The sequence below is a fragment of the Apaloderma vittatum genome, unplaced genomic scaffold (genome assembly GCF_000703405.1).
Source record: "Apaloderma vittatum isolate BGI_N311 unplaced genomic scaffold, ASM70340v1 scaffold31108, whole genome shotgun sequence".
Lineage (NCBI taxonomy): Eukaryota > Metazoa > Chordata > Aves > Trogoniformes > Trogonidae > Apaloderma > Apaloderma vittatum.
Window position 1 is genome coordinate 292 of NW_009731800.1, and position 11,122 is coordinate 11,413.

Below are 11,122 nucleotides of genomic sequence, written 5' to 3' on the forward strand. Positions count from 1 at the left end.
CTTTTTTTTTTTTTGCCATGCAAAAATCTTGATTTATGGGGGTCAAGTATACTTCCTCCTTGAGAGGTAGGGCCCTTGTGGATGCAGAGGAGAGGCTCCTTTTGCAGATGTGCCTGAATTGATGTCTGTGACATTTACTCCCCAGGACTTGTCCGTAGTGGCCTGAGCACAGCTCTCTGAAGGATGGTGGCCATGTTCAGGATGAGAAGCGGCATGTGACCTGGGCTTCTGGACCCCCAAGGGCCATTCCGGGGAGCACCATAGCTGTTGCTCCACACGGGAATCTGGCTTTCCTTGGAGATGCACGGGGACAGGAGTGAGGTGTGGCTGACAAGCAGCCAGGGTGTGTTCCTAGACCTGGGAGCTCAGTATGGTCCTTCGCACTTCCAGGATTATCTCACCTCCTGCCAGCCAGCCAGGAATGCGCTTCGACTCGCTCAGTCCTGCTCATTCTAATTACACCTTCCTGGAGCCCTACACAATAATTTCCATCCCATCCTCACAGTCCTTTTTCTCCAAGCTGATCCTGCTTGTCCTGTAATGGCACACCACTTCCTCACTTTCCTTTTATTTTCATACCCAGATATCCCACCTTTCAGCATGTCTGTCCCTTTCCTTCTTGCAGCCCTCAGCTGCCCAGTTAGTGGGTACTGGAAAAAGATGCTCTGGAGCCACACTTGCCTTCTGGACTCTCAGATACTTTTTTAGCTAAGATACTGTGAGCCTGTGCAAGTCACTGCCATGGCAAGTTGAGATCAGTCAGAATGAAGATCCTCTAGTACTTTAACTGAGAGTATGTCATAAAGGAATCAATGTAACACAACTTAAGGATGAACATGAGCTTCTGAAGTGCTCTAAGCTCAGTTGCTCCAGGGCACAATCTACTTCTGTGTACCAGGGTTAAAGAGGATGTTTCCCCAGAGACCTTTGCCTTTCCCCTGAAACTGGCTGCCTTGAGCATCAGACTGCTCAGATGGAGGCTGAGGCCAGCCTCAGGCATAGAAGGCTGGGTCTATCCCCAGAGCACTGCCGGGCTCCCTGTTTCAGTTTTGCATCCTGTAAAATGCGAAAAATGGGGGAACTGTTTTGCTGAGGCACTTTGAGAGCTGCAGGTGGAAAACATTTTGTAGGTGTCCTTGAACCGACTCGCTATAGCCATTGCACCATTTCTGTCCCTTCTGCTATGAAATAATTCTCTTGGTTTCTTGTGCATGCCTTAGGCTTTTCTCCAGCAACTGAAGAACAGCCTAGACATCTGACCCTTCTGCTTTTCTCCACAGTTTGAAAGAAGCCGCTTCCTATGAGATCTGTGATGGATATTTCCAGTCACACCGCTCTCTGCAACAGGCAAAGAACCCCTGACCTGTCCCTGCATGAACTATAAGGAGAACATTCAAACGTGAGGATAAATTCAATACTGGTAAAGCACAAGGAGACTTTATGGGAGGCTGCTCAGCCTGTGTCACCCATGCAGAGAACAACATTAGGGAACATAAAGGTTACAAAGTCAAGCTTACATCACAGAGGCCGTGCAGCCATTTGTGTGTCCTGGTGTGTCAATATCATCTTTATGGCACAATCTCAGACTGATATAGCTAAAAAATACCCCCAAAACCAGCAGACAGGCTTCTGGGCACATCAGCATCTTTCCCGACTTTTCAGAGCCAAAACGATTAAAAAGAAAAAAAAAAAAGTTTGCTTCTCCATTGCGTATCAGTCAATCTAATAAAAGCTATTAAATTTCCCCAGCTTTTGTCTGGCTTTGTTTCTGGAACCACTTGACTGCAGGAGCAGAATAGCACAGGGCATGTTCAGCACAGGATTGCAAACAACACTTAAACTTTCTCAGGGTGCTGGAAGATGTTTTTACAGGCATTAGGCACCACTGAAGCCATACTTAGCGGGTGCAAAAGGCAAAACTGCAGGTAAGTCAGTTGAAGTCTGCTTACTGCACTGGGAAGCTGAACCTTTCTGATTTTTTTTCCATCTCTTTCAGGGTTGAATTCTGTGTGCTCCCTAGACAAAGATTAATTTCTTTTCATTTTGATCTCATAGCTTTTGTATATCTTTTAAAACAAGAGATTTCTAATTCTTTCTTGACCTTTTAAATGGCCGTTTTGTTTTTAAAAAATAGGTCCTTTGGCCACTTTGCATTGACACCAAGAAATTTTTGAGATAGCTGTGAGTCAGACCTGGATTTCTTACTCTCACTTCTTACCCTCATTTTTCATATCCATCAGTTGCGTTAGTACTACAGTGGAAAGTAACAACAGCATTATAGCCTTTATTTCTTACTCCTTCTGTGATTACTTGCACAAGCTCTTTAAGCACAGTTCAGATCTTCCCTGCACTCTGGAAATTAAAGCTCAACATCTTATATTAATGTTTTTGTTTGTGTTTTTTGTGGTGTTTTTTTTTTTAAGAAACAAACAAATTACTGCAGATGGTAGTACACTCTCTATCTTTTCGTGTCCTCAAACCCTGTCTGCTGTTCTGGGAGATGAGCAAATAGTCAAACACACATTACAGCAGCCAGTGCAAAGGTTAGTTGAGATCAGTATTGGCCAATGGGTCAGATGTAATAATAAACCAGGGCTTCTGACCATAAAATGTTATCTTAATGCTCTCTGGGCCTATTTTAGAAAATTTACAGAGCTTTTGTTGGTAACAATAACAAAATTTGAGGAACATTATAAAACAATTTCGCATCCCATTTCTTTAGAGAGTACCTCACAGAGTCTATTAAACAGCCTTTGAGAGCTGTAATTAAGTGCTTTGAAACATGTTTGGGACAGTTTTGTTTCAGGCTTCGCCTCCAGCCTCTTTGGCTTGAAAAACATGCTTGTTTCCAGGAAAGTGACTATTATATTTAATTGAAATTAAAGTTGACTGGGGAGACTGCTGGCCCCGAAGCACCCAGTACTGCTGGTGCTTCTGTAAGCTTGAAGGTAGTCCTGGCCTGCCTCATAACAGTTAATTAAAAAATAAATTTATCCTCTTTATTTAGGATACACCTACAATTATTTTTTCCCTCGTTTTGCAGTCCCCTTAATTTATCTTGTAGTAAACAAAAATAGCTCACCGCCAGGAAACCCATGGTGTCCTTCCTTTCCAGTTGATCAAGATATATCCAAAGCGTTGCACAATTTCAAAATGCTGTCACTGCCGGAGCTGAGGAATGAGAAAACTCCAGTTCAAGAGTCCTGAAACAGACATTTTGAGACTTACAAGAAACCACTGGAGAGTCTTCTTTTTCCTGACACTGGAAATAAATGCCAAGTACAGGGCAGCAGCATCCACTACATCCCACCAGTGCTCTCCCACAGTCCCTCAGCTCCCCCGGGGCAGCCTCAGCTTCTGCCGCTGCTCCCTGCACCGGGTCCAGGACAGCCTCTCCTGGCAGGGAAAGCACAGCCACCTCTAGTGCTTGAATTAGGCCACTAAAACCATTAAACCATGTTAAACATCACATTAAAATCCTGTTTCATTTTAATAAATGATAGAGATAAATAAACACACAAATGGCTTCTTTCCCTCACCTTTCAGTTTCTGGGGTTTTATCTTCTACCGGATAAATTTCCGAGCTTTTTCTCAGTGTAAGTAACACCTTAATTTTTCAAACGCTCACAGCTCCAGGAGCTGGGACTTTAATCAATGCAAACCCCGTCAGCCTTGCTGTAACGGCATGCAGCTGGGAGGCACAGCTGCCCCTGGGATCAATTGCTGGAGGCTGAATTTTCTCCTCACCTAGGTGCCCCCACCTCCTTCCCCTGCCTGGGCGAGGGGCCCTGCTGGGTGGGCAGCACTCCGGGCAAAGGTCGGGGTTTGCCACGACTTAGGCAGAGCTGGTCTTGGTGTAGAATGGCCAAAGCCTAGCTAAGAGGAAACATCTACTGGACAGGTCTCCCTCCTCAAGACTGTGACCCAAGAGAGACTTTTGTCCTCCTGAGGTGGCCCTGAGCAAAGCTCAGCGTCCAGCCAGCCCTGCCTGCCGGCACAGCCACGGGGTCTCGCACCCCTTCAAATCCTGCCCTGGTCCAGCCTTTCTGCCCAGCAGCTGCACCCTGGGTGAGCTGAGTTTGAGTGGTCTCAGCCCACATTTTATCCGATTGTGACCACAGCACAAAAATCAGCTGTGCAGTGTGGGGAAGATGCTCCTGTGGCTCTGGGATAGAGGCACATCTGGTCCTGCTGGCCTGTGGCCGGTTGGAGTGGCTGTGGTGGGCAGCATCATAGCAACCAGAGTGTCCCACACAGCCAGGAGACACAGGCTCTTGGCCTGGGATAAGCCCTCACTAAGAGACCACTGACCCTCCCAAATCAAAGGCCCCCTCCCACGGACTTAACTGAAAATCCAAAAAGCAAAAAATCAAGGGGGGCTAGGAAAGTTTAGTCAAAGGCCCTTCTCCTAGGCTGACAGTGGCGTGTTGCGAACGGGAGGTGGGAAGAAAGAATGGGTCGCCATGATAAAGGGGGAGCAGATGGAGGCAGGAACTGGACCCTCTCCTGGGGGACAATGAGGCAAAGAAGATGTTCATGTATCTGTTTCCCAGCCTTCTCCCTGAAGCACGCTGCCTGGCCTCCAAGCAGCGGGCACAGGTGGCCTGAACCCAAGCCCCCCACCCCAGAGCACCCAGCACGCCCCGGCCCCAGCGATGTCTCTGAGACAGGAGGAGGCAAGAGCATGCCAAAAGCAGCCCTTCCAGTTGCCTTTGCAGGGGATGGAGAGGCAGGGCAGTGCTGGTGGAGATTGAATCTAGTGATTACTTTAAGGGATTTTCTGTCTCTTTCTTTATCCCTCTCTCTCTCTTTTTTTCTTTCTTTTTTTTTTTTTTTGTTTTCCCCTTTTCCCTCCCTCTTATCCCTTTCGTGGTGCATTTGTCTTCGAGGAACCTGGGGTGTTCTTTTCATCAGTTCAATCTCTCTCTGGCACTTGAGTCCTGATTGGCTGAAGGACTTAGGAAAAAAAAATCTTTAATTAAGTAGATAATCTCTTCTTAGGAAGTTCTGCGGCTCCATTTCACCAACGTCCTTTAGCTCTTACTTTAGGAGTGGTTACCCTTCACGGAACTTGGGATTCAGGGGGCATACGCCTCTTCATCACACCAGGACTGCCGGGTGGAAAATAACTCCATCCTTTCCTTAATTTTGTTGTGTTTCTTTTTTCTTTTATCTTTTTTATTTTATTTTATTTTCTCTGGTAGTGGTGGTACCCAAGTATTTTTTAATATCTCCTTTCTCACTTTTCATTTGGATTTTATATTTCACATGGACCCGTATCTGGGCATCTTCTTCCTCACTCCCTTCTTCCAATCCTGCTGTGCCTGGTAAGTATCGAGAGCACCTCAGTCTGTGTCACAGGCAGGTGCTCTTCCCGGACACCCTAAGGAAATGCCTCTTCACCTTCCTAAATGTCTCCTCTTTCCCACTTAGCTCAGCTCTGGTCTTTAATGGGACCCAATATTTAACTAAGTCCCAAAACACTCATTGGCAGAAAGGTTAGATCTGAGAAAGTTGCCTCTTCCCTCTATGCCTCCTAACGATAACTATATTGGCCAAATCCTGATCTGGAGTAAACAGAGCAGAATAGATGCAGAGACCTAGCCCCTCACTTCCACCTGGGAAGACAACTCAATGGGAGAGCTGGGGATTTCTGTTTTTCCGAAGGCTCACACTCAGCTTGTCTCTCATCTTAATCAAATCAAGTGGGGCTTTTCCTGCGCTCCCTGAAGAGGATGCGCTCCCTGAAGAGGACAGTCTCTGATTAAGAGCTCAGAGCCAGCAGGAGCGAGTTAGATCCACAGCAGCGCCCCTCCGAATGAGCAGCCTGAGACCTGGGCTCCTTGTCAGGCACAGGGTCAGGATTACACATGTCTGAAATTCATGTATTAGGATTTCCTGGGGAGAAGCTTTTGGTATGGAGACTGCTATGGCTTGGTTCACAACCACCTGGATCCCATCAGAGCAGTTGCCCCCTGCACAAACCTGCATTTATCTCCTGTGGGCCTCTTGCTCTGTCCTAAGGGTGGGTTTGTGTTTATTTCCAGAAGTGTTTCGTAAGAGTGAACAGAAAGAGATTACATTTGCATCAAATCTCAGATCATTCCTTGCAGAGTATGTGCCCAAATACCTACAGAGTGCAAATAACCTGTCTCTGTAGATATTTTTTCCTGTGTGACTTTTACTGGGTACCCAAACTTTATTCTCCATTTCTGTGATGCCCTGGGGAACCTGCTCAGTGGGTTACAGACTTAGCTCTAACAGCAAGCAAAGTCTTTCCCCATCCAATTACTAAAATCCCCTGCATGCCCCATAGCAGACCTCTGAGGTTATTACCATGGATGGAGAAACCAAAATTACAGAAACTCAAGAGTAAATGGGAATTTATTCCTGTTAGGCTGGGAGTGAAATTTATGTTCTTTCAGAGATTTTCTACTCTCTTCATTAAAAGGATGTGCAACAATTTGTACATGTCTAAATATTATGCAGTAGCAAACTCAAGATAAATTTCCCTTCCGGAACAAGTGAAATTGCATGTTATGCAGAGACGCTAGACTCATGCTGGTTTTATTTTTATTTTTCTGCCCTTCCTGTGTATGTCTCTTGCTTTCCTCAATATAAATGGGTTTAGAATACATTAGAAAATTTAAAAACATTAAACATTTTAAAGAAACAGATAAAAGGGGAGGAATTTCAGAGCATAAAGTAGAGTTAAATGCAGAAATCCCAAGGGTTTTCAATAGAAGTTGTATGTCTAAATTGCCTGTCTGCCTTTTGGAAGTTTTTATCTAAGAGGAAATTTCATAGATCAAGATAGCCCTGCTTCTCTCTGCATGTTGCTCATAGATTATGATTACATGAAAGAAAGGAAAATTGCAAACATTATTCAAAATGTTCATATTACAGACCATGTCCCTTAACTCTTGAGGAGAAGAAAAGCAAGGTTTGTGTGAATCCTGCTTGCATTTTTTGCTAGTCTTCATCGTATCCAACAGCTTAAAACACAGCAAGATTCTTTTCTCCTGTGATTTAATCATGAGAATTGGGAGCAGGGGGCAATACAGATCAACAGTATTTTTTATATACATATGTGTGGCCACTTGCCTTTTCTGAGTGTGGATTAGATTCTGCCGTGTGAGCAAAGGCTGAATTGTCAGTGTGTTTCTAGATGAGAAAAATGCCAGGATTGCATTTAGGAACTAAAAAACAAATTAATAAAACAAAATAGAGAGAATTTTTTTTTTTAAAAAAAAAAAAAGCTCCAAATGTTAATGAATTGCCTGCGGCTCTCCTATCCTGTGGGAATAATGTGACAATCTGTAATGCAGCAGCTTGTTCCTAGAGGTTTTTTTTCGCTTTAGCTGTTGAATTGCCTTTAGGTTCCAGTGTCACTGGTTTTCTAAAAACTTGTGGGATTTTGTACTTGAGAATGAAACTCAGATCAAAAGTGAAATGACATCCATTTCCTGTATTTACAGTAATGACAGTAAAGATCTAAATACAGCTTTATTATTTTCTAAAGAGCTGAACCAGCAGCACAGTAGCATGAGTGGGTGATAAGGTATCGAACAAATATTTAATGGGAGATTTGATAAGGCTCTTGGGGCATATTAAACTGAGGAGCTTTATTGGTTAAAGTTGTAACAGAGCAGAAATTATCAAAGGCTTATTAGTATTTGATATGTGTAAAATATAATGGGATAGCTCCTTGGAAGGGTTATTTGCTTTCAATAAAACTATGATAGAGGACTGCTATAGATATTCATTAGCTTTGAGAAAATTTCCTAATATTGGATGCAATGAAAATCACTTGCTCTAAATTTGCTTTTTACCTGGATGCTTAGAGTTTGCAGTGAGGGAAGCAGCGTGTCCTGCCCAGGGCCCTGCATGGGCTGAGGGACTCGGTGGGACTCCTTTCTCTACCTGCTGAGGTCTGTCTCTGCCCTGGTTCAGTCCATGTAACACTGTCCTGGAGCTGGAAGGTGGAGGGGAAGGGAGTTAGGTAGTTAGAAACCCTGTGAGTTTTCTCAGAGATGAGAAATAATTTCAAGTGCTTCCTTTCACGTGTGAGATTTCAAGTTTTATATTGCTGTGGTGATCCCAAAGTCATGGGATTGGGGCTGGTTCACACTCGCTGCGGATGCACTGGCTAGTTACTGTAGGATTATATTCTGCTTTCCTTTATCGTGATGTGGAAAATTAATAGAAATAAAGAAATAAAGATCATGCTACAGGGGCAAAAATGAAGAGATACTCAATTTTGACAGTGATTCCTATTCGCAGCACAGAGGTGACTCTAGTGGCGTTGTCAATATTGCACTACATCCGTGGAGCAAGTGGCCTAATTACTCCCTGCCCTTCCTGGAGACTATGTCCAGAATAGAGATGCATTTTTCTTAGCTAGATCACCTGAGCAAAGACAAAATGCATGGATTTTGTCTCCATTATTATCTTTCCTTCCCTCTCAGCATAAATAAGAAAAACTTCAGCCAGCCTTCAGCCACCTCCCCTTGGCCTGAATCTACTTGCAGCTGCAAGAGTTAAATGAGGGGGGTCAAGTGTACCAGTCTAAATAAATCCTTTATTTGTCTAAGTCCTACAGACCCGCCCAGCAGCATGCCTGCGTGTTGATCAGAGAGCTCAAGGAAAATGCCTTCTGTCTCTCTGACTTAGTAAAAATGTTTAGAATATCCTGCTGGGAAATTGCTACTGTACCATTTGCTCAGCTGCAGATGGTGAATTGGCATATCCTGAACTTGGCCTTTTTGTGAACCTTGAGGTTTATCCCAGGAGGAACAGATCCTCTGCTTCAATGCAGTTATGTCGATTGACACCTGCTAACAGGCTGATTTGCTGTAAATCTTGAACTTGGGGATTACCGTCCTCTGCCTAAAACCACCCCTGCAATTGCTCAGATGTTCCTAATCCAAGACGAGGCCAGCAAGGGTTTGAAGCAAATCCTTCTTGCACACTGTGAATTTGGCCTTTCCTACCCAGGTGGGAAGCAATGCAGATGGGATGTATCTCTTGTTTCAGCCACAAAAGATATGAGAGGAGTTGCAATTTTCTCGATCTTGCCTACGCGGGGGCATTTTACCAGAGTTTTCTCACAGCTGCTACCAAGGGCCCAGATTCACACCGACACCGTCCTGAGTGTGGTCCCCATAGCAAGGCACTTAAGGTCAAGGCAGAGGACAGGAGGGAAACCAGATGGAAAAATGACTTGTTCATGCTGCTACCCAGTTGTGTTAGGATGAGGACCCATGGAGCTTACACAGTCTGAATAGCCCCAGGTTCATGGCCCTGTGTGATTCAGGTCACCCGATGCTCTAATCACCCGGCTACAGATGCCGTCTCTCCAAGTCCCAGGAAATATTTAATTAGCTGTACAATGCAGAAGCAGCTCCCAAAGGAAAATTCCTCTGCAAAACAGCCATCGACTTCGTGCTAAAGTACGCATGGGGGCTGGAGCGCAGCCGGGTCTGAATCCCAGCCCTGGAACAAAGGGAAAGAATTTCCTGCGCTCACAGCGCCCTGGCACAGCTCTCTCCCTCCTGTTCTGACCTAGGGGAATCCTTCCCAAAGCAAGCTTCATCAATATGGACTCTTTTCCACCAGAAAAACCCACCCCAAACAGCTAGACTTGCCACCAACCTTTTCTAAACTGTGAGTAATAGAAAAGATCAGGTTTCTCACTATTTTGATGAAGCTAAAATTACAAGACCTCCTTTTTGTGGTGTACCTCAGAGAGTATCTCCATGAGGGCACTTCTAGCAAAGGTGAAATGGTCTCACTGACCACAGGAGCAGTTTTCCTGGGCAGGGAAACATTCTCTTTAAATCTCTCTTGTGTCTAATGTCTGGGCATCAGTCCTGCCACCTTATCTGCCCCGGTGTCCATGGCACAGCTGCAGCATGGCTGCATTTTATCCCAACTTGGGATGGCAGTGCCTGCTTCTGCCTGTGCTTTCGGATGTCAATGCACTCACCGTGCTCCATTTGTCGCACAACAGGATGTTGTTTTTCTCTCCCTTACCTGGGATGCCTGTAGCTCCAGACAACATTGCCTGGAAAAATACACGGGGAGGAAAAACTATACCCTAACCTGTGCCTTTTTTCCCTTCATCTAGCCACAGTCCACTCAGCTACTGTGATTTTCAGGGAATGGAGAGGAGGTAGAAAAGCAGCAAGCATCGCTGCATGCGAGGTAGCCCAACTGCAACATGAAGCATGCTGCCATGCTGAAGGGACAGAGTCTGGGTTAAGGCTCTGTGAGGGCTAGCTGTAAAGGAGAGGCATTCTCCACCAGGAGACATCCAGCATTTGAAACAGAGCATCATCTCGAGAGGAAGCTGAAGAGACCAGTTTCTCTCGGTGCATGTTGCAGCGTTTTTTACCGATCGCTCGCTCACTGCAAGGTCTCAATCCACTCATGCCACCTCTCTGATCTCAGTATCCTCCCCTGGGATTAACAGCACTCACCCATCTCTCTAGAGTGCCAGGGTGCCAGCAGCGTTGGTGCTCCAGAGGCTCACCGGAAACAGTGATTAGAGTTATTTTGCAAACGTAGAGAGACTGCAATTAAGTGTTTGTAGGAGAAAGATCCGTTTTCTTTCTTCCTTTCTGCCTAAGGATATTTGGGGCTTTCTTCTCAGTCTTTCTAAAGCCTCAGTCCTGCCTGCCATGACACAGCTATGCTAGATTTATCCAGCCACCCTCAAGATTCCTAATGGTGGTCACTGCACCACATGGAGTCCTAATGCTGACTGACCATTTGCCCTGAAATAGTCTTTCTTGCTGGAGAAAGAGACACTGACTAACCAGTACTGGCTCTGCAAGTCCCTGGGGAGAGTGGTGGGGAGCAGCCACACTGCTTTGTGGCCCTTGGAGATGATCCCTTCACACCTTCAGTGTGAACACTAGATAGCTTAATTTTAGCTAGAATCACTGCCCAGCAGGATAGGGAGGACAAGCATGTTTGTGCTCAGCCATCACCAAAACATTACCAAGAGGAGAGTGTGGGCAGCCAGAGCAGGCTCTCCAAAAGAACAGGGGACCATGAGCTGGGTGGATACTGCCAGGACACACACTGTGAAGGAGCAGCAGTGTGACCTCCTCTTTCC

General features: G+C 45.4%; 1 protein-coding gene across 1 annotated transcript in view; it reads left to right on the plus strand.

Moving 5' to 3' along the window:
- Positions 1 to 5,268: 5,268 nt before the first annotated feature.
- Positions 5,269 to 11,122, plus strand: part of LOC104278373 (protein Wnt-8b) — a 12,257-nt gene continuing 6,403 nt past the window's right edge. The window contains exon 1 of the mRNA XM_009875320.1: positions 5,269 to 5,327. Coding sequence (XP_009873622.1) covers positions 5,269 to 5,327 — 59 coding nt within the window. The remainder of the gene's footprint in view (positions 5,328 to 11,122) is intronic.